A 24,308-nucleotide genomic window follows, 5' to 3' on the forward strand; every position below is an offset into this window, starting at 1 on the left:
TTTCAGTTGTGAAATAAAATGATTGTTTCACTCACCAGGCACACATTTTGACTGTAGTCTAAAAGGACATTTCTCAACCTTAGCAGCTTTTAAGATGTGTGAACTTTAAAAATCAGAACCCAGCAGGGTGGGGAATTCTGGGAATTGAAGTCCACATATCTTAAAAGTTGCTAAGGTTGAAAAACCCTGCTCTAAAGTCACATTTAATATACATATAATCTCTCTGAGCCAAGCATAACCATTGGATGTCTGGAAATTCTCAGTCATCCAGGTCATAGTTATCCCAAAGGTCCTTTTTGAAGAAGCAACTGGACTTAGACATTTTACTTCTCATCCAAGAAGTTTCTTCAGCTCTGACTGGATGGTGGGGAATGGAAGGATTTATACTCTCTCTCTATATATATATATAGAGAGAGAGAGACAAGAGTGCAAGAATTATAAATCCTTCCATCGCCTACCATCCAGGCAGATTTGAAGAAGCTTCCTGGATGAGAAGCAAAATGTCTTTTTTAAAAAAACCAAGAAAGTCCAGTTGCCTCTTGAAAAAGTACCTTTGGGACATCACCATGGGAAAAATACATTATTTTGGCAGGAAAGGCTTCCAAGAAATGTATGTGTGTATCATTCCACGATGAGCAGGAAAAGAAATAATGTTTACTTCTGTCCCTGTTGTTGAGCCTGCTTTAACTGAACAGCTTCCATAGCAAAACGTAGAGGATGCGGGAAAGTTGGTTTTCTGCATACGGGGCATGCTATTTTTCAGGCAGCTGAATAGAATTTGAAGGCTAATCCAACCTCAAGGGTATATATTTTTTTAAAAGACATATCCAGATAGGACTCCAGATTTGATCTATTCACCGCTTTATCCTCGCCCCCCCCGCTTACTTTCGCAGCTGTCCCTTTAAGACCCAGGTTTCCCTTTCTGCTCCCCATCACAACACCAGCGACACGTGCCTCTCCGCGTGCTTCCTACGCTGAACTGTCGCCTTTTTTCTCCCCCTGCCGCCTTCCTATTGGCCAAAACTGGGTCAGGCTCCTCCCACCATGTCTCCTCCCATTGGTCAAATCTAGGTCAGAGCCCCACCTGCCCCATGGCAGACGCACATGACAGAAGAAGCAGTGTTGGGGGGGGGGGAGCGGTGTTTGCAAATCTCACGCTCTCGGGCGTCTGGTTGGTAGAGAAGGGCTCGCGAATCCCCGCCCACTTTCGCTGCCCTGCCCCTCCTACTTTGTGGCAAAAGGAGGGGCGAATTCGGAAATAGTTGCGAAGTGCTTGTTGAGGAAAGTAACTGGAGCGATTTTTTTTTTGCAATTTTATATCTGCATCTATTCGTCTGTTGCACGCGTCAAGCTCAAATGCATTGGTTCCCTTCTGGGGGAAGCCTGCATAGGACTCCGGAACGGGTCGGGATCCGCTTTCGGTTTCTCCCCGTTATTATAGCGGGGACCTGGCAGAGTAGCAGGTGCGAAAATCTCGGATTCCTTCATTTCCTGCCCGAGAAGACGCTTTTCCCTGGTTGGAGATCGTGCATTGCTTTTTCCAGTGCTTCTAGGATTTAGCTGGAAGAGGAAAAGGCGAGTTGATCCACCGCCGCCGTTTAGAGGGAGCAGGATCTCTTTGTGAAGGAATCACATCGCCGAGTCTTTTCCTTTAGAAAGGGGAAAGGCTAGGGCTTCGGATAGAAACCTCCCGAGGGTAATTAATTCCCCCTCCCAAAAATAAATCCATTTTTAAAAATTCTGAATCTGACAATCGATTCCCCCCGTTTTCTGATCATCTTTAATTATTGTTTCCTGCTTTATTGAAAAATTAAATCTCTCCCACGCCCACCGCCACCCGAGCCTCTTCATCTCCACCAAGATCCGGACAGATCTTCTGCGAAGATCCTTTTTGGTGCCGACTGGTTGCTAAATTTGGAGCGGGGCAAAGCGGGGGCCGTCCGCCAGCGCCCTGGAGGCTTATTTCAAGGCTGGTGATGGAAGGAGAACGAGAGAGGAAAGGGGGGTGGGGGGGGGGCAAGCGGGAAAGAAATATTTTAAGTGGGGGGGGGCAGGAAATCATCCAGGTCCTGAAATTTCCTTCCCCTCCTGAGCATCGGGGGGTGGATTTTCGTCGGGCTCTAGTTCGAAGCTTGATGCTTTTACTGATATATATTTTTTTATATTTCTAAAGTCGGGACACAGTGCTGGAGATTGTCGAAAAGAGAGGAAAAATCCACCGTGGACCCTGGAGTTAACTGCTGCTCCCGCTGCTGCAACCTTCACCATGGCCCAGGGCAGTCCGGCACCCAGTCTCATGTCTTCTCCTCCTCCTCCTCCTCCTCCTCTGGCGATCGGAGGCCCCAGTTCCACTATGGTCAGTCTCAAGAGCCTCCTTCAAGGACCGGTCAAGAGTCCTGAACGTCGGGGGACCAAGGATCTGGCCTCATGTGAGTGATTCCAACCCCCACCCCAACCCACCCCCACTGCCTGCAACATGCCAGGTCTAACCAGCATTTGTGCTGGCAGCCACACAAAACATTTGCTGCTTTCCAACTGTTTTGCCAGTTCACAGTGGAGAGATTTGATTTGCTTGTTTAGAAATTGCTAAAGCAATTTTTTTGTGCCTCTGTGTAGATTATCATCTATCATCTATCTGTCATCTATCTACTCAATCAGCATTCTAGCTAGCTAGCTAGTCTATGCTATATATCTATCTTATCTACGTATCTACAACTATCTCACCTATTTATCTATATATCCTATATATCATCTATATGCTTATCTATCTATCTATCTATCTATCTATCTATCTATCTATCTATCTATCTATCTATCTATCTATCTATCATCTACAATGATCCATCATTTAAGAATCAAAAACAACTTTGATGGATTGCTGCTAGTTCCATTTTACAGTTTGGGAACCAAGAGGACTAGCCACCCTTAAAGGGAGAAAGAGGTTACCCATATTTGCAGTTATGAACCAAATCATGGTTTATTCAACCCATTTTTATGGGCTTGTCCCACTTACTGTAGCATGAACTGGACATGGCTGGCCAGATTTCACTACACATTAGATACATTGTGTTTGGCTGGTTTCTGATTCAGTGTGCCTGTGGCACACATGGAATTAAAGTGAGGCTCTCCTCTGGGCCAGTATCATTTTTCATCCACCATTTGAACTTTGAGAAACCTTTCCCAAGTATTTCATTTTAACAGTCCAAGTGTTTTCTGCCTAGCTTGCCTGAGACATGCCAATTTCATAACATGGATGCAGTTTAAAAAAAATTAGGTGTCTTATGTCATAATAAAGATAAATGGTATCAGGTTGTTGTGGGTTCTCTGTAACACACACATACACACACACACACACACACACACACACACACACACACACACGGGGGTAGAGGGGCGGGGGGTAGAGAGAGACCCTATAATAAATACTATTGCAACTATCACTCCATCTTGTTCATTTTTCCTCCTGACTATAATTGTTTCCCAATCTCTCTGCCCATTCGGGATTCTTTGCAACATTGGATTGTCTTTTCCATACCAACCTGGCCAGTCTCTTTTAAAGTAACAGGGACACGCCAGTACTTAAAAGGCCTCCTTGCTGTGGTGTTCTGCTTGCTTTCACTTCTACCTTTTCTGCCATCTGGATTTGGGAAGAGGGGGGGGAAAGGAACAGAGGGAGTGTTGCCATTATTGCAGGGTCCTCATTTCAACTTGCCATAGTTACTTCCCCTTTTTGTTCTGTTTCCTGTGCTGTGAATTGCAAAAACAAGGTTTGTGTTCAAGGAAGATACTTTTTCAAGAATTTGCTTGTAAGAGCTCCTGTGCATGGAAGCCTCAGCCCTGTTTTAATTTCGAAGGGATCAAACGAAGCTTTGGAAGAAGAAGCGGGGTGGTTGGGTTGTTCTATCATAGCTTTTGGCTGGGAAGGGCTCAGATCTGAGCATTCCACAGGAGACCAAAGCCCTTGTAAACAGTATACAGTATAATAGGTGGAGTTAGATACACAGCACTTCTGAGTTGCCCTCCTCAAACCTGGCACCCTTCAGCTAGAGTGGACCGCAACAGTGGTTGGAAGGGGAGGGTGGGCGTTGTAGTCCAACCCATATGAAAGATGCTCGCTTCCAGAAACCTTTGGCCAAGATGTCGGTGGGAGCCAGGATTTTTAAAGATCAGAATGGGGGGAGTAAGGGGTGTGTGTGTGTGAGAGGAATTTCCAAGCCTAAAACTTACCCTTCTCCCCATTCCCTGTAAATGACATCTTTAAAAAGGACTTGCCATGCCTGCCGTTGCGGTTCCTTCCTTTTTAAAACGGAATTTGGGAATTCTAGTGTTTTCTAATCCCCCCCCTAATGCCTCATCATGCCAGGATCATCACAGGGTTTTTTTTTTAAAAAAAATAATTATTATGGGAGGCTTGGTGGGGGGAGGGTATCAGGTTTTCAGGTGGAAAAATGGCTGTCCTGGTCTCCTTGCAGGAGGGGACCAGGAGAGGATTAGCAGAGAGATTTTGGATTTCTGAGCTGGGAGGGGGATCTTTTAAGGCTCTCTCGGAGAGAAGGTTTGGGGAGCCAGGATTCCTGGAGTTTTGCTGCTGGAGAAATGCCAACTAGTCAGGGTTTTCCAGGGTGATCCATCAAGGGGTGTTTCTGTACATGCGCGTGCATACACACACACACACACACACTTACATCTGCTGGCTGGCAGCAGTAAATCCCTTAAAGCTGCACACAGCTCAGCCACGGGACACAGCAGGAGGGAACGAAACGTGCCGGCGTGGAGCTTCGCTCCAGGAAACAATCTCTAAGACTTTTCACACGAGCAATCAGACAACGGGCGGGCGAGCAAGGGAGGTGGAGGTGGCAGCAGCCGGGATATTGTGGGGACAATCACAACATTTCCCCCCGGGGTCAGCAAACTCCTCCCCCCACCCCAGGAGAAAGAAGGGGAGGGGAGGGGGTAGAAAAGTGTGAGGGAGCGCCTGCTCTCCACAAACTGGCATTTATATTCTAGTTTAGCAGCAGTCAGGATGAGAGATGGACAGAAGGATACAGATGGTGGGCATCTCGGCATAGAGACCATGATGTGGGGATGGGCAGCTGGTAAGCCAGATCAAGGTTTGAAGGGTGCCCGTTGGATCCCTTCGCCTACCTGGGCAGAATCTTCTATGGGCTCCCCTTTTAATCCTTATTTAATATTTATTTTCCTCCTAGCTGCACAACCCTCATTAAGACAAGATCCGTGTGTGCACAGGGGAGAGACCGTTGCGTGTTTTAAGCCCCCCCTTCCCCCAAGAAGTCCTGCAGGGATGCCTGCATTGGGGGACATATTCTTTCACGTGCGTCTCCTCCCTCTCCTCTCCTCCCCTCGGATTTCAGGAGCGGATGCTAACCTTGACCATCCGTATTAACGTTCAAGGGTTGTTGTTGACGTTTTTTTCTTCCTGCCACGTGCATGATTTTATGTTGCTTTGGAGAGCCTTCTGCTCTTGTTTTTTTCCTCTTTGTGTTGTCTACGTTCGCTGGCTGGCTCGCTGGCTGGCGGGGGCTCAGTTTGTTCCTGATAACTCCAACCACAGGGAAGGCTGCTTGGTGCTGGCTTCTGTGTTTGGAGGTTTGATTATTTTGTTTGGGATATGACTGCCGCAGGCAGGCCGAGCCTGGGTTCAAAATAATAATAATTGTTAAAAAAAAATCTTGTGTTCACTCCGCATGGCGCCACAGCCTGAATGGTCAGCATTAGCTATTTCCCTGCTCCATTTCATTATATTCCTTTTAGCATCTGATCCCCAAATATCCTGAGCCACATTAGTTACAAAAGTAGTATCTTAGGTGGTTTATGGGTGAGATTATTATGTGGACCCTAAGCTAGGATTGCCTGATGGTTCTGTTTACTGTACATATATAATACATACCTAGGAATAATGCAGGTTAAATATATTGTGTGAATTCAGCCTTGAGGTACTTTGTATTCTGAAACAGTTTTCACCCCTGCAATAGCTAGTGGGGCAGAATTAGAAAACGAGGCTCACATGCTGAAGTCCAGCTTTACGTTAAATTGGCCATGGGGAGGATTTATGGGAAATTTTGGGGGAGTGAGGAAGCAGCTTAGGAGGTAATTTTAGGGTAACACAGGAAAAATCTTCATGCTTAAGAACCAGGACTAAAGGCAAAGGAGGAATGAAGACAATATTTATTATTTTTATTTTCCACTGTATCATTTCCCATATTGTAAATAATATCAGCAGTATTCTTTCTTTCTCCTGTTCTTTGCTGTTCTTTATCTTCTGCAGGCATTTTATCCTTGTAGTACATTGTTCCCATTTTACAGATGGGGAAAACTGAGGCTTTAAAAAAATGGCCACGGATTGTTCTGATGAGTCCCGTGACTGAGTCAAGATTTCATCCTGCAGTTCATAATTGCCAGTTTCAGGTAGTTGTGTGGGTGGATCCAGGCATTGGAAGAAGAGAGGAGGAGGAAGAGGAAGAGGAGGAGGAGGAGGAGGAAGAAGAGGAGGAGGAGGAGGAGGAAAAGGAGGAAGGGAAGAGAGAAAATATTCTAGGATCAATCTGTATGGGGCATCTCTTCACAGTTGGGAATTGTATGTGGGTTTAATCTAATCATGGGGCGTTGGGAGTGACTCGCCCAGTTTCGGGGCGCCAGGTTGGTGTCGCCACAGCCCATCAGCTGGGTCTGGACTACTCTTCCACGTGTACAGGCAGCATAAGAGTTCAGGTATGGAGCACCACTCCCAGGCCTGTCTGAACCTCGTCATGTGGGTTGGGCACCTATAAAGCAGACAATCACCTATGCTTCCAGAGACCTGGTGTTTTGAGGAGGGAACACAGACAGCCCAGGTGCAGTGGAGAAAGGGTGCAGGGGTGTGTGTGTGTGTGTGTGTGTGTGTGTGTGTGTAGGTAGGTAGATGGTAGGTGTCACATCAAGGACGTTTGAAGAAATGTTTGTATCTTCTCCCACTCACCTCCTGGCACTATCCTCTATTTGAGCCCACTCATGAATAACGTCTGCTGTAAACACTGGGGCAACCAAAGGGGCAGCGTGTATGTGGTGATGGTGGTGGAAAATGGATCCCTTTCGCCCCTAGGCAGGAGCAAATTGAATAATATCTGAACCCAGTGGATTCAGGGATTAGCCTCAGGCAGAAAATGCTTGTTTTTGCCATACCGTCTCCCTAGATTAATGGTTCTGAGGTGTGTGCCTGTATTAAACTCACTGAGAAGTGAGTTCCCTTGAAAGGCCAGTTTCTCCGAAAAGAGCCGCCTTCCCGGCTGCCTCCTCTGAGCTTCTGGCTGGCAAGGGGCAGCAAAGGAACAGGCGCACTGATGAAGCCGATCAGATACGGCTGAGCGCAGCAGGGGTCAGCTGGGGTAAAGCCGCGCTTGTATTTTGCTGCTGAACAACAGGCAGGCCTTGGGGCGGAGAAAGTGAAGATTAGTCCTGGGCAAATTTCAGCAGTTTTACACTACAGATACCAGCGATTGCATTTTACAGCCTCAGTGATCTACAGTTGTCCTTGCTTCTCAGTCCTTCGTTTTAACCACAACCATAGATTAGGAGCATTTTAATCTGGCCTCGCTGCCAGATATTTAAAAAGCTAGATAAAAACACGTGATCCAGCACAGGAGCAGATACATGTCCAAGTCTGCAATGCAAAAAAACAAAACAAAACCACCCCAGAGCAATCATGCAAATCCTGGCAAAGATTGGCACAATGGCAGAAAGATAGAGGGAAAGATTTGGCATCCTTAATTTGTTACTAAGGGAGTGGAGAATCTTTCAGATCTGAAACCTTTTCCCGTTTTTAATCTGAGGCAGTTGCTTCAAGGGTGAAGCAGGCTGTTCTGATCATTTGGGATCCTTCCAAATTCAGAACAGAATTGACTGAAGCAACATGATAGAAGCAGGCAGCTTTGAACCCAAAACAGATTTTCGCATTGCACATTAAAAAAAAAAAAAAGTCAAATTTTTAAGGTATCAGCTGCCGATTAACCCGGGGGAAATTTCATTTTGAGTTTGCATGAAGCCACCAAGGAGATCAGAGGTAGAATGTGGGACAGCATTATCTACAGCAAACAGGAGAGATGGCAAAATACCAACATGTGCCTGGTTACACCATCACACAGCTGCCACTCTTTATGCATTTGCATCCTGATATCCGATGCAAGGGTGTAAGTTATGGTGTTTGTGTGGTGATTTTCTCTGGTTATTTTTCTTCCCCCTCATTTGTCCCTTTCCCCCTCTTGCAGATACCCATACGTATGGGATTATTGGTTTGCATAACCACTTTAAAACTTTAAAAAGCTTGGAATCTGGATTATATAGTGGGCCTCTGATTTTATGGGTCCCTGAAAAGTAGCATTTCTCACCTTCAGCATCTTTTAGGAAGGGTGGACTTCCAACTCCCAGAATTCCTAGATGTATTCCTAGGATACATCTTAAGGTTGAGAAGCACTAATGTACAATTAGAATAGTTTCCAACAAAGCCTTAATTATAGAATGCAGTGGGTAGGTGGTTTCAGTCTAAGTATCATAAATGGTAGATGGTGATAGCAATAGCACTTAAACTTATATACTGCTTCACAGTGCTTTACAGCCCTCTCTAAGCATTTACAAAGTCAGCATATCGCCCCCAACAACTTGGGTCCTCATTTTACCCACCTCGGAAGGATGGAAGGCTGAGTCAACCTTGAGCCTGGTGACCAACCTGGAGCCTGGTGACATTCGAACTGCCAAATTGCAGGCAGCCAGTGATCAGCAGAAGTAGCTTGCAGTACTGCATTCTAACAAGTACGCCACTGCAGCTCTTGGTAAATGGTAAATACTTTAACAAAAACTGCCAGAATTGCATCCATGCAAGTGAATATCAGGAGAAACTAAAAAACAACGAAAATATTAGGAAGCCCATAGCTGAGATGTGGTGGGTTTCTCGTGTGGGCACTCAAGCCAAAGCTGGAAGGCCATCTGTTCAGGAACCTTTAAATCTTTGAACAGAACAAGCAGATGGATGGCCTAAATTAATATTTCCAAATCTTATATTCTAACATCAAGCCAACTTTTTCTTCCTCTGAAATAATGGAGCTACACCTGTAAAAATCTTTGCTGTATTCCTTGACTTACCACCACAATTAAGCCCAAAATTTCTGTTGTTGTGAGACACTTGTTAAGTGAGTTTTACCTCATTTTACAATCTTTCTTGCCACAGTTGTTAAATCATTGCTGTTGATAATTTAGTAGTACGGTTGTTAAGCAAATCTGGCATTGACTTTGCTTGTCAGAAGATTGTAAAAGGGGATCACAGGACCATGGGACATAGCAACAGTCGTAATATGAAGCAATTGCCAAGCATCTGAATTTTGATCACATGATCATAGGGATGCTACAAAGGTTGTAAGTGTGAAAAATGTTCATAAGTCACTTTTTCCAGTGCCATTGTAATTTTGAATGCTCACTAAATAAACTGTTCTTACTCGAGAACTATCTGTTCAGTTGTGGTGATTATTAGCTTGGAATGATTATTTTACTTGACACACTTTAATCCCTGTACGTAACTTGATGGTACAGCCATCTCTTTGATTCAAACAGACCTGTGCTAAGTGTAATTTACTTAACCGGCAAATTATAATAACTTATAATAACATTTTTATTTTTTACATCGCATTCCATATCCCTTCCAGACATATCCTTTCTTGACTTTGTTAAATAATCTTGCGCTAAGTAGGGAGGCTAGGCATGATAAGGGAAATTTGGTATTCTGAAGCCTCCAGTTACATATAGGAAGTTCTCACTTTATGACCATAATTGGGATTGGGACTTCCATTGCTAAGTGGGCAATTTTTAAGTGAATAATGCCTGATTTAATGATCTTTTTTGCTGTTGTTGTTAAGCAAATCCAGCTTCCCGCATTCTGACTTTGCATGTCAAAAGCCCCTTTGGAAGGTTGCAAATGGTGATCATATGAGCCCTGGGCACTGCAACTATTGTAAATACTTGCCCGTTGCCAAGTGCCTGAATTTTGATCATGTAATCACTGAGACAGTCATAAGTGTGAAGACTATCTTTTTCAGGATTGTTATATGTTTGAATAGTAGTTAAGCAAATGGTTGTAAGTCAAGGACTACCTGTATTGCCATTTCCAAAAATTCAGGATAGAGATAGGGAGGGAGAGAGAGAGAGAGAGAGGAAGGGGGGGAGAGGGGGGAAGGAAGGAGGGAGGGAGGGGAGAGAGAGAGAGGGAGAGATTGATTAACAGAATTGGAAGGGACCTTATAGGTCATCTAGTCCAACCCTCCGCCCAAGCAGGAGACTCTACACCATTTCTGACAGATGGCAGTCCAGTCTCTTCTTGAAAGCCTCCAGAGATGAAGCTCCCACAACTTCTGAAGGCAAGGTTAGAGAACTATAAATGGAATTGGAGCTAAACATTTTTAATTTGCTGGAGTTGGAAGATGATGTGGTTTAATGTTTTCTGCTTTTGAAGAAGGATTAACGTTTGGTTTGGGAAAGGATCTTATCATTGCTAAAGGCATTTTGCATTCCCTTTGAATCGTATTTTCCTTTAAAACTGGGGTGGGGGAACAACGGCCCTTTTATGATTTGTGGACTTCAACTCCCAGAATTCCTGAGCCAGCCATGCTGGCTCAGGAATTCTGGGAGTAGAAGTCCACGTTATAAAAGGGCCATAGTGCCCCACCTCTTTTTTAAAAGAATATCACCTTTGACTGAATGGCTTAAATATGCGTAGCTGTAATTTATACTCATTCATTATTTTCCCCTTTCCTCTTCACATTAGTTCCTTCTTTTTTAATTATAAGCTGCTTTGGCCAGATATACCCCTTGTCCCTTTACAGTACAAAATTTAAGCTTTAATATGTAGTATATCAGGGAAACAATTATTAATTCATTAATTAACAACTCTTCTTGTCCAAGTCCACTTTGTTTCTGAAAGCACTGCAGTTTCCTTAAGCATCTTATCACAGATTTTCCACCTTCAGCCTTCTCCTCGCAGCATGAGCAAATTCTGGTCTAATTTTCCAGATTCTGACTTTCCAGTTAATTGCCTGTCTTGTTTTTGATCGCATTTCAGTACATTCCTATTCTTAGATCATACATACATCTTGTTCTTTAACCTGCGTTTCTCCTTTTTGCCCTCCCCTGCTGCTTCTGTTCCCTTGCAGGTGTGATCAAAGACAAGGAACGTAAGATGGAGGACGATCTGAGCGTCTCAAGACCTGGGCACTGTGCATATCTGGGGTCCCTGCTGTGGGAACGCACCTTGCCCTATAATGAGATTGAGTATGTCGACTTGGATGAATTTTTGCTGGAAAATGGTTTGCCCCCAAGTCCAGCCCATCAGTCCTATTCCCCAGGCAGCCAACCCACCGCCTCGCCTTCGAGTGGGGTAGTGGTGGATCTTAGTCGGCCGGCTTCTTGTGCGTCATCGTCTTCAGCCTGTTCTTCATCTGGTGAAGGTCTAGTTGGCAGTGATTATGACCAAAACTGCAGCAAGACAGGTAAATTTGACTGTACATTGGGCAAGAAGATGGTGAATAGGGGAAGAAAAGGTGAAAACTTAGTGATTGGCTCCTGTGGTTCTCCCGTTTTTGGGATGAGATTTGTAAGAAAAATGTAAGAATATCCTTTTAACTCTTTCTCCAAGTCTGTTTTTTCTATAGAAGAGAGTATTTGTAGCTCAGGGTTGAACTGTGGGGATCCTTGTTGCTCCCTGAGCTTGGTGGTTTTCTTGCAGACATTTCATTACTCTACCAAGTAACATATGCACTGATGGTATTACCTAGTTGGATAATAAAACGTCTCCCAAGCTCTGAGAGCACCAAGGACCCCACAGTCTAGGTTTTTTTCCTCAGCTTCCAAATATTTTAGATGTCACAACCAGCACACACTGATTGTAGGCCTAAAACCTAGTTGCCCACACAAATATTTGTTGATAGTATTATAAAGAACACCATTATAAAGCTAGAGTACAAATTAGAGTTGCATTGCTATATGCCTTGTTTTATTTTCCTTTTGCAGTGCCCCTATGGCAGAAGTGGGGAACGATGGCCCCTTTATGACTTGTGGACTTCCAACTCCCAAAATTCTTCAGCCAGCCATGAAGTCCACAAGTCATAAAGAGACTATTGTACCTCACCCCTGCTCTATGGGATAACAAGAAAGCATAATTTAAACTTGTCCTTTGAAGTTGTAAGGGGCAACGTCATATTGTAATTTACATTTTTTTTAAAGACAAAGATTTGGGGACCTGCATCCAGGTTACAAATGGATGCATGTAACCAAGCATTTTTTATACAAAAATAGATTGTGGAAGCCATGATTTGCAATGAAAGAGCACCAAAAGAGAAGAGTGTATGTAGGGTTTTTTTTTCTTTTCTGAATCATTCCTTCCAAGCTACTTTTCTTCCTGTGGCTAAGTCTATATGAAGAGAAAAGGACTTAGTGCGCTGAGCAGAGAAAAGTACGTTTTTTTTCTTCCCTCTGCTCCAGATCTCAATTTTAAAATATTTTGACCCTTGTGCTACTCTTGTATGTCCTATTTGATTAGTTCTTACTTTAAAAAGAACCCTAAAATTATTACAAATATATTTATTGTTGGATTAACAAAAAGGTGCTTTTTTTTTTTCTTCAAAAGACAGTTGGAAAGAAGTAGAAAACATTTTCCTTCTCATTCCAAGAAGCTTCATCAGTTCTGATGGTGGGGGGAATGAAAAGATAGGTTCATCAGAATTGATGAAGCTTCTTGGATGAGAAGCAAAATGTTTTCTTCTTCTTTCCTTCTTCTTCCTCAAGGAAAACACAACCGTTTTGAAGGAGAAAAAACAACTTTGAGACAGTTATGACCGACCTGGATGACTGAGAATCTCCACAGATAACTTCAGAAAGGCTATTCTTTGAAACATGGTGTATTATGCAGGCTTAGCAGTGGTGTGGAGGTGATAAAAAAAATATTGTAGCACCCTCACTGGGTTAGAGGGGGGGAAGGAAGGCAGTTTCGTGCTCCTCCCTAATTGTGGCAAGAACTCTCAGTTTCATCTCCTCCTAATTGTAAATAGTTTTCAGTCCTACCTTCTGGTTGTGGTAGCAGTGACAGCCTTCTCCTGGCTGCTGAGAAGTTAACTTCTCATTCCTAGTCTAGTTTTCACATGCCAAATACAGACTGGTACACAACGAATTGTGTACTGCTAGCACACACCATGCACCCAGGAAGGAACGTTATTTTTAATCCCATCTTGATTTTTATAAGAATTCTTTTCTCTACCTATTGGAAGTTTTAGAATTTCGGAGAAGTTTGAAGTTATTTTTATGGTGGAGAGGATCGGAAAACAGATTTTATGGAATAATCTAGATTAGAAGCAACTAAAGTTACAATGTTCTGAAAATAGGTTTACCCTGACTTCATCAAAAGTTCACTGAAGTCTTTATCAATGTGTGGACTTCCAGAATTCCCAGTCAGGGAATTTTAATTATAGATATTTCAAGGAATTCTGGCAGATGAAGTCCATACAGCTAGAGATACACCTCTTGAGAATTGATCCAATGGATGAAAATCCCATTTTATAATAGAATCACTGTATTAAAAAGTACATAGAAAGAGATGGAGATTTAAGACAGTTTACAACAGTAAAAACATTGCAAATTAATGCATAAACTCAACTTTACTATTACTTTAACAGTCTCATAGGCTCCAGGGATGTCTGAGAAGTTTGAATTGGGTATTGTGTTCAACTCCCATGCTGAAAACAATTACTTCTAAACTTCCATTTCTTTTTCTGGATTTGCACAACATGCTAAGTTTGGTTAGTATTAACCTTGTTTAGGGCTTTAGTAGAAGGATTAGCATGTTGTACAAGTCTAGCCTGTTTGAATAGTTTATGGTTCAGCACTATCAGAAAATGGATTAATTCTGTAACCAAATCCACTGCATTGTGCAAACCCCACCTCAGAGTGGTAATAATATTGTTTTTATTTTTATTTGTACTAAGACAAATTCCTTGTGTGTCCAATCACACTTGGCCAATAAAGGATTCTATCCTATCCTATCCTATCCTACCCTACCCTACCCTACCCTACCCTATCCTATTCTATTCTATTTAGACTTCATTTCTGACTGAGCCCTGTTCTGATTCCCAATAGAAAGATAGAGTGTGTGGATTTTTGAAAACAGAATAATAAGAAATTTGAGTTGAATAATATTTAGAAAGTGATGTACCAGGTTTGATTCTGAATATTGCTTTTTGGCTTCCATTTAGAAGTGTGATTGTTGAGAAGTTGGAGGAAAGGAGGAAGTTTACAGAGTTTTGGATGGAAAACTGGTGCCTACAGTTTACGGTGAAAAATATCAAGAGTGCAAGTTAATGGGGATGATGATCCCATCCATAGTGTTTGGAGCTCCCTGGAGGATATGCAACGCCAGAATTGTGCTTTAGAGCAATGTTTTTCAACCTCAGCAACTTTAAGTTGTGTGAACTTCAATTCCCAGAATTCCTTCAATTCCCAGCATAGCTGATTGGGGAATTCTGGGAATTGAGGTCCACACAACTTAAAATTGCTGAGGTTGAGAGACACTGCTCTGGACTCAGACCAGTGGTGCTCCAGGTTGATTTGCACATCACTAATATTTTGATCCCGTCAGACAATGTCATCAGTAGAGTGCAAAAGTGATGCAATTAAACTGATATTCAAGATGATGCAGGTTTTCAAGTGAATTTCTAATTCCTATAATTGATAAATATATATGTCTCCCTCAAACTTCGACAACACACCATCCCTCCTATCTCCCCCACCTCCCATAAAGTTTCTTCTCAATTATAATCCTTCACTTTCTCTAATTCAGTTAGCTCAATGTTAATTGGAACACCCAGCATTTCTGAATGCTCCATCTCTTCCTTGTAAGACATAAGCTGAATTCTCACAACACACTAAAACTCCATGGAGTTTGGTGGCCCAGCATGGAAAGACAATCAAGCCATCATCTTATGCACAGGCCATTACATTATGCCATATAGTTTTAATTGTTTGAACACGTTGTGTGAAATGAACACATATATAGTTTTATTCACCCAGATCTATTAATCAGTGGATTTAAGTCCATTGCAAATATTTTTCTCTTTTATTTAAATCTAAAGAAAGTACCCGGAGCTCTCTTATATCTGGGGGGAGTGGGGAAGGGGCAGAACATTAAACACAAATTGCCTCCCCTCTCTAAATGTTTTTACATTTAAGTCACTCCATCCTCTAAACACACTGTGGGATCCTTTGTGCTCTCTGAGCTTGGTGGTGGTCTTGCAGATGTTTCATTACCAAACTAGGTAACATCATCAGTGCGCTAATGATGTCACCTAGTTTGACAATGAAACTCCGGCAAGAAAAACCACCAAGCTCAGAGAGCACAAAGGACCCTACAATTCAACCCCAAACTACAAATATTCTCTCCCATCTAAAAAATATTTTGCCTTCCAGGAAGCCTGGAAGCCTGATATTTGCCCTCTACCACGTATCCTTCCACCACCACCTTTGTTGCTTCATCAGCTATGTTAGCATTCCTGAATACTGCAGCCAATGTTTAAAAACAGAAAAGCCTCTCTTTTGCACAAACACTGCCCCGTAACCTGGAGAACCTAAAACGTCAGGCCTTTCCTCCACGTTTAAGAGGGAGAACTCCTGGGGATGAAGTTTTCTCCTTTCCTGAGCATCAGCTGTGGGTCTCTTCCCCCCCTCCCCTCTTTGCCACCTCAAAGAGCATGTTTGAATGTGTTTGCACGTGTCCTGGAGTAGAGGCCCTGCCCTAGCGTGCCAGGAGGCTGCGGGGAATCCCGTGTTACTGGTGTGCCAGAGCCCTGTGTCAACCACGCCCTGCTGGGAAAGGCCCAGTCTCGTGTCTGTGCATGGAGCCTCCTGCTTTCGCTCACGTTTCTCACCCTGCCTCTGCGAACACATGTCGCTCGGCTGGGCTCTGCGCTCTCGCTCTCATCGCTCCTGCCAGCTGGCAGCCTGCCCCTTCCTCAGCGCAGGGCGGGGCAAGCAGGCACGTGGGGCTGCGGTGTGAGGCAGGCAGGCAGGCAGGCAGGGCTTCTCTTAGGGGTGACTGTGTGGCTCTCCCAGCGGACAGTTTCCCACAAGGGGCCAGCCGCAGGGGCTTGCAAAGCGGGGCGGAATAGCTGTGGGGCTCTCCTCCAAAGGGAGGCGGGTGGAGCACTCCAGCAGGGCGGTCATTTGGGGTCTCCAAGCGGGGGAGATTAGAAGGGATGACCGGCAGATGTCTGGGGGAGGGGGAACCAGGGTACCTGGGTTCTCCAGCAGGCAGGAGCACCTGAGTTCCTCTGCTCTATTACAGTAGAAGGGAAAAAGACAGCATTGATTTGTTTACAGAGAAAGAGGAGATGGTTTGCTAACAAGGAAAAGCTTGAATGCTGGTAGGGAAAACGTTGGCTAGAACAGGAAATGGAGGGTAGGTACAAAAGGGGCTTTTGGCTCCAGGATGGGGGCTTAGCATCTGATTGAGTTGTAGGTTGTTGTTGGTGTGGGCATTTAAAACTCCACATTATAATTTATGAAGGTTATATTGCTTTGTGACCTACATTTCTAGTTTCTAGGTCCTAAATCTTGAGGAAGAGGGAGGGGGGAACCAGGAAATTTGGAGTTAGAAGGTGGGGTGGCATTCCAGGTTGAGGACTTGGGGGAGAGTTAAGGGTTAAGAGTCCCTGTTTCCTGGCAAGTGCTCTCCTCATCCATTGCACAACTTCAAGGCACCTCTGGTTCTGCTAAGCACAACATAACCTTCTCCTTCCCTGCCACATCCCCTGATTTTTCCAGGCAGAGTAACTTAATAAGCTTTTAAAGCAGTGTTTCTCCATCTCAATAATTTTAAAAGATATGGACTTCAACTCCCAGAATTCTAGGAGTTGAAGTCCACACCTCTTAAAGTTGTTGAAGTGGAAAAACACTCTTTTTAAATCAACCATCCCTTGATTTGGGGTGGCCTGAACAAGTTTGTCGCTATGCCCTCTTTCTGAGTGTTTCTTGGGTCCTGTCAGACATGGAGTGCACCAGAAAACCCATCTCTACTTCAATGGGGTTGTTCGGGTGCTGTTTAACCTGCATAAATTCCTCAGCCCCTTTGATCTTTGTGGTCTGTGCAGTTGCCTCGGGAGCACTTAAATGTACTGGGTTGCTCTCCACAATATCTGTTAATCCCTTTCTTGAAAAGTTGAGGGGCACCGGGAAGTAGAAAGGGGATGGTTGGATATATGATCATCAGGAAGGAGTAGGGGGGGACCCGCAGGTAACTTTTGTTGATGCTTTCTCTCTTTGTGCAAAATTCACCCTCCTTCTTCCTTAACCTGCCTCAGGTCCTATCACGCCAGTTTCCCGAAGCACACCCAGCCCAGTAGATCCCGAGGCTGTGGAAGTCCTCATGAATTTTGACCCTGACCCTGCTGATTTGGCATTGTCCAGCATTCCAGGCCACGAGACCTTTGACCCTCGCAAGCATCGGGTTCTCAGAAGAGGAGCTTAAGCCCCAGCCGATCATGAAAAAGGCCCGGAAAATACAGGTTCCTGATGATCAGAAGGTGAGCTGGGAACAAGGATAGGCCGCTGCTTTGGGGTTCAGAGACCTTTCGCTTTCATTTTCCCATTCTCCTTCACGTGGTTGAAATAGCTTGGATGTTTCTTTAAGGAAGGGAGTATGTTATTCAGATAAAGAGAGAACAAAGTTACTCACAAACTAGTACAAAGTTACTCACAAACCAAGCAATAAAAACAAGATCATAAACAATTTTATGTGTTCATTGCACGCATAATAAATACAGGGACTATTTAGTTGGTTGAAAATGATTTAGGAGGAGGAGTTTAGATCAGCGCAGGCCCAGCTGTTCTTTAAACAGCTTTTTATATAGTCCTTCTCTTCTGACAGGTTCATTTAACAATAGTTTCGAAGTTATGATGGCCTTAGGGAAAAAAGGACTTATGACGGGTCCTTGAAGTTATGACCATCACGTCACTTTTGTGATCACATGATCACAATGTGGTGCGTGGCAAACAGTTTGCATTTATGACTGTTGCAGCATCTTGCAGTCACATGATCATGATTTGCCGCCTTTCTACTTTGCTTCTGACAAGCAAAGTCAGTTGGGGAAGGTGGATCTGCTTAATGACCATGCGATTCACTTAATGATCACAGTAGAAGAATAGAATAGAATGAAATAGAATAGGAATAGAAACAGGAATAGAAGAGATGAGATGAGATGAGATGTCAGGTTTCCAAGTGATGAAATCCATTTAAAAAGAAAAGAGCAAAAAGTCCATCTTCCAAAACCATTTTTTTTATTTAGGAAAGCATCAATTTGGCAAAGTCCATGGTAATTCCAGATCTGACACAACTCCAGAATTACTCCACAGTATTAGCAGTTAGAAACAATCCCCAAAAGTCACATTCTCCAATAGAAGTAATTCAACGTTGCTTGATGTCATAAATCTCCACCTCAAGGGGCCTGAACACAGTCAGCTCATGTTCCCACAGGAAGGAGAATCACCTAGCCTAAACAACTCTCTCTATCTCCACTCCTCCCCTCCTTAAAAATGTGGCAAGCCCAAAACTCTTCCCCCCATGACTGCCACAGAGAAAGTAAGAAAAATAATATATACTAAGCCTAACTAAAATACATATGTCAATTTCGGGCTTGACAATAGAATAGAATAGAATAGAATAGAATAGAATAGAATAGAATAGAATAGAATAGAATAGAATAGAATAACAGAATTGGAAGGGACCTTTGAGGGCTTCTAGTCCAACCCCCTGCCTAGGCAGGAAACCCTACACCATTTCATACAGATGGCTATCCAATCTCCTCTTAAAAACTTCCAGGGTTGGAGCATTCACAACCTATGGAGGCAGTTTGTTCCACTGATTAATTTTTCTGTCAGGAAATTTCTCCTTAGTTGCTTCTATCCATTGCTTCTTGTCCTGCCCTCAGGGGCTTTGGAGAATAGCTTGACTCCCTCTTCTTTGTGGCAGCCCCTGAGATATAGGAACACTGCTTGATCATGTCACCCCGAGTCCTTCTTTTCATCGGACTAGACATACCCAGTTCCAGTAAAAACAGATCTGGTCACTTAAAGACTCACTTAACAACTGCATCGCTTAGTAACTAAAATTTTGGTTCCAAATGTGAACATTAAGTCAAAGACTACCTCTATGACCTTTTCCAGGCTAAAAAGAAAATGCATGGTTTAATGAACAGCAGGGAGGTCCTGAGCTGGTCAGCTTAGGTCTAAGTATTTTCAAAATGTCCATGGCCCTAAAGACAGGGAAATGAAAATAGGAGGTTTAGGCCTTCCCCTAAACCTAGGCCTACTTACAACAGTGAGGCTAAAAACAGGAGTGAATCTCAGGGGAGGTTTATGGTAGAGGGAGGATTTGTACTCCCATCTCCCTAGTCCTATCCCTCCATTGTAATGGCTTTTTTAATGGGGCGGGGGGGAGGGGAATGATACAGAAAGAATGAGAATTTTTAGAAAAGGTCAGACACCTTGAAGCAGGGGTCCCCAATCCCCAGGCCATGGACTGGTACCGGTGCATGGCCTAGTTAGGGAACCGGGCCATGCAAGCAGTGGGCAGGCAAGCGAACCGTCATCTGTGCATGCGCAGGATCTAGGTTGCGTGTGAAACCATCAATCCCCACCCACCCCAGTCTGTGGAAAAATTGTCATCCACGAAACTGGTGCCACAAAAATTCGAGACCACTGCCTTGAAGGATTTCATCTGGTATTCATTTGATTGCTTTTCCCAAACTGGGGTCCTTATCAGTGGTGTATATATATCCCTTGGCTGTCAGAATGCCTTTATTGGCATTTGTTTCTTTATTGATTTATATCCCACCCTCATTCCGAAGACCTGGGGCACCTTCATGTCCCTTGCTAAGAATTCTGAGTGGAATCTTGTACATCTGCAGGCCGTGTTGAAGAAAGATTGGGTATTGGATATTTAGTGCCATCTAGTCCAATTCCCTGCTCAGCACAGAAAACCAGATTAAGTCTTCTTCTTAATCTGGTTTTCAGTTTCTGCTTGAATGCATCTGTGAAGGAAAACAAGCCATCTCCCAGAGTCATATTCTACTGCCAAAGTGTTTTAGAAGTGTGTTTCTGATCTACAAAGCCTTTTTGTAATGTAAATCCAGCACTCCATATTCTGCTGTACTGTTCACGCATGACACCCTTTAAAGTATTTCTATAGGGCTGTGCCCCGTTCTTCCATTCTGTCCTTATAGAACTTGGTTCCTTGTTCCAGGATCACATTCATTGATCTTTTCCAAACCAGTTGGTTTGGTTTCACTGGGTTTTTTTTTTCCCCCAAGTGCAAATGCCCTTGAAGAACTGGCTGCAAATTTGACTGGGGAATCTGACCTGTGTAGGATGTAGTGAAACTATTAGTTGTGTAATCTGAAAATAATCCTCTTTGCCATTCCCCTAATCTACAAGGAAGCTAGAATAAAATAAGTAAAATAAATTTAGAAAAACTTGTTCTTGAAGTAGCCATCTTGACTTCAGGTAATTATTGCATTGTTTTCAGGGTGTTTATAGATCAATCGCTTTATGATCCCTAGAATTCTCCCAGGTATCAACGACAGGTTTGTGACTTCTTAGATCCTCCTTTCCCCCTTTTTTGAAGATAGGGATAAGTGTGTACTTCTTCAGTCACTAGATCAGTCAGCCCTCCAGGGTTCCTCAATGGTTCAACCAGGCCATCAAACAAATTTCTTCAGTAGAAATGTAACCAACTATTACGGATGTGCGTAATCAGTTGGTTACAGAGTGTAAAAGGTGCCATTGGATCCAATACAGGTGCATTCAGAACTTTTCCTGGTCTGGAAAGATGTGTTTGAGTTAGGAAGATAGCAACAAGGAATCCAGGTAAAAGAATAAAGGAGCTGCCCACAGTTAGAGCAAGCAACACCTGCTCTCAAATATATTTTCTGCTTTGGAGCCCGATACTGTAGGCTACAGATAGTCCTCAATTTATGACCAGTAGTTGGGCAATTCTTCAAAGATACAATGGACCCCCTCAAAAGGTACTTAGAATCTGGTTACAACTTTCCAGCAGCCTCCCCTTGCCCCCACTCCACCTTCCACCGTCACATAATCTGGGCGCTTGGCAACTGGCCCATAGCATCACCACAATTTATTGTTTTTGCCAGCAAACACAAGCCATTGGAAACAATGAGCTCACTTAACAACTGAGGCATTTGCTTAACAACTTAGTGACTGTGGCTGTTGCTTAGTGACTGCAGCATTTGCTTAATGGCCACGACAAAAAGGTTACAAAGCTGTGCATGGGGTGACCTGCTTAACAGCCAGCATGTCTTACTCTGGGCTCAGTTATGGTTGTAAATCGAGGATTAATTGTAATTCCTTGCTTTATCTCAGTCCTGCTCCCTCATTTCAGCTTTTCAAATTAGAGAAGACAGAGTCAAAATGGAAGTTGAATAGGTCTGGGTTTTTTTGGTTATCTGTTATCGTTTTACCATTTTTGTTGAGTTGCTTAATTTACTGTACAGATAGTCCTCAACTTACAACAGTTCACTTAGTGACCATTCAAAGTTACAACAGCACTGGAAAAAGTGACATGACCATTTTTCATACATATGACCGTTGCAGCCTCCCCATGTTCGTGTGATCTACACTCGGATGCTTGACTCATATTTACGACGGTTGCAGTATCCCAGGATCATGTGATCCCCTTTTGCGACCTTCTGACAAGCAAAGTCAATGGGGAACCAGATTCACTTAACAACCATGTTATTAACTTAACAACTACAGTGATTCACTTAACAAATATACAAAGAAAAGTTGTAACATGAGGCAAAGCTCACTTAACAAATTTCTCACAACATAAATTTTGGGCTCCATCAGTCATCAGGATACAAGTCACGGTATGTTTAATGTTTTAAGAGTTAAATCTCTGCAGGCATCTAAAAGTCTTGCCTTTTGGGATATGGTTGCATTTACAGCCTTCACTTGCCAGATCCAAATTCTACCTGGCAGAATTTGCTCTTTCCTGGATCATCCAGATCATCAACTAAGGCTGTCTGCTACCTGGGCAAGGCAAACCTTACTTAGATTTCAAGTCACTCATTCACAGTGCCTTTTTGTGATTGACTCGGGATTTGACCATGGGTATCCTCTGCAATCATATACAGGGCATTGCTTCATAGAGCACCAACATTGCCCTGAATTGGATAGAGGGCCAACTGTTGTCAAGTCCATGTAGGAACTGCATACGGACATTTAAGTGATCCAGAGTCCTGTGGGAAATTGTCAGAATTATCTATTGTACAATGCTTATGTGTTACTTAAAATGTGCTACTGTAAAAAGTTACTACACGTCACTTTTTTCTTCTCCCACCCCCCCACTTTTTTCCTCATATTAAACCAGGATGAAAAATATTGGAACAGGCGGTACAAGAACAATGAGGCAGCAAAACGCTCAAGAGATGCTCGCCGCCTGAAAGAGAATCAAATCACTGTTCGGGCAGCTTTTTTGGAGAAGGAGAACGCAGTCCTTCGGCAAGAAGTGGCCAATATCCGCCAGGAACTAAGCCGCTACCGCAGCATCCTCTCTAAATATGAATCTCAGCACGGCACCTTGTAAAATCCACAGTAGGGCGCTGTGCTCTTCTCCAAGATCCCGCCACTGAGGTGGTAGGGCCACCCTGGTTTTTCAACCCAGACCCCCTCTCTTCCCAAACCAGGCAAACAAATAATCCAACAACAGATGTTTGGAACGAGGGAAAGATCTGCGGTGAGCACTTTCCACCTGCAGGGACTAACCATGGTTAGCAAAAAAGGAGAGTTCTTGGGTGGGCATGTCCCGCCCCTCACCCAGAACAGGACAGCAGCCAAGATGTTGAGCTGGGCATCATAGATACCTGGAAGACACAAGGGCTCTGTAGCATGTTGGAAGATGTATTGCACACACTAACACATACATGTGCACGCACATTCTCTCTACACCTGTATCTTAGGGTTTGACTTGTAGGTGAACTCTTGATCCAAAGGACAATTCAACCAGAGACCATAATGTCTGCAAACCACTGTTCTGTGTGGCATTTGGATGGGACTTGGATATGGATGACCCAGGAGCCCTTTAGGCAGATCTTAGTGCCTAGGCTTGGTCACACAAATAGTTTTTTTTTCAGCAGATGATTGCACATAGTTTAACCCTTTCTCATTTCATCCATCGACTGTGGGGTTACGACTAAGGGACAGGCAAGCCAGCTACAAAAGTGGACATGACATCCAGGTTTTCTGGACTCATCCCTACCACTATGACTTTACATGGCCCTCTTGAGGAACCCTCAAAGTCTTGGACTCCCTGAATGGAAAAATCCTTGTTTTTGAGATCAGTAAACATCAAGACTCCTCTGTCTATAGAATGCCAAATTAAATCAAACGGGTTGGTCACTCATTTTATTTCCACACTTGGCCGAAGGGGACTTCACATCTGATGGCAAAGCTAGGGGTCGTTAGTTTTAATCGTTACAGTTATATTATTCTGTTTTTAGTTTTAAAAAAGGCAAGTGACTGCACCTGTTTCCCCCAGCACTGCCCAGTGTGGTATCATGTGTACAGAAATGATAAAACACAAGACCTCATTTGTGTCCCTTCTAAATATGAAATCTATATGAATACATACACACACATAGATATATAGGTATATATATATATATATATGTATAGTTTCATTTCATCTCTTTTTTGTAAAACAGACAAAATGTGTGGTTGCTATGTGTGTGTATATGTATATACACGCAGCCACATTCACTCCAGGCAAGACTTATGAGATTAAACTATGTTCTTCTATTAAGGGAAGAATGGTTCTTTCGTACAGAAAGGGAATGCTGGACAAACGTGTAAAATCTCTTTTGGAGAGATTCCTAATCTTTTTAATTTTCCATGTAACAGTGTTGTTAAGAACTTTTGGAGAGGGCTCGATGGCAGTTCCACCCGCTCCCACCCTCCCAAAAGATGTTTACAATGATATGCTACACGCAATGAGGAATAAAGGAAGATGGGATTTTACAAAATGCAATCACCAAATAAATTTTCTTTCTCTGTTCACATACCTGTCTGTAGATGTAATGCAGACATACACATGAGATAGTTCCTTTGTGCTGTACCAGCTTCTATTTTTGCAGGCTGGGCCAATTTTGGCTTTGGATCAAACAACCACTTTCCTTTTTGTTTTGTTTTTTGATTTAAATTTTACAATTCCCTTTCTA

At 43.4% G+C, this 24,308-nt stretch overlaps 1 protein-coding gene across 1 annotated transcript; it reads left to right on the forward strand.

Moving 5' to 3' along the window:
• The first annotated feature begins 1,231 nt into the window (after positions 1–1,231).
• On the forward strand, positions 1,232–22,822 carry DBP (D-box binding PAR bZIP transcription factor). Its single transcript, XM_026711826.2, is given in 6 exon segments — positions 1,232–1,463; positions 2,174–2,429; positions 11,190–11,525; positions 17,379–17,524; positions 17,526–17,600; positions 22,463–22,822. Coding segments are annotated over 5 exon segments (936 nt in total). The 5' UTR covers positions 1,232–1,463; positions 2,174–2,266; the 3' UTR covers positions 22,679–22,822.
• The last annotated feature ends 1,486 nt before the right edge of the window (positions 22,823–24,308 follow it).

Source organism: Pseudonaja textilis, chromosome Z, assembly GCF_049901715.1.
Source record: "Pseudonaja textilis isolate UNSWEBS1 chromosome Z, rPseTex1.2, whole genome shotgun sequence".
NCBI lineage: Eukaryota > Metazoa > Chordata > Lepidosauria > Squamata > Elapidae > Pseudonaja > Pseudonaja textilis.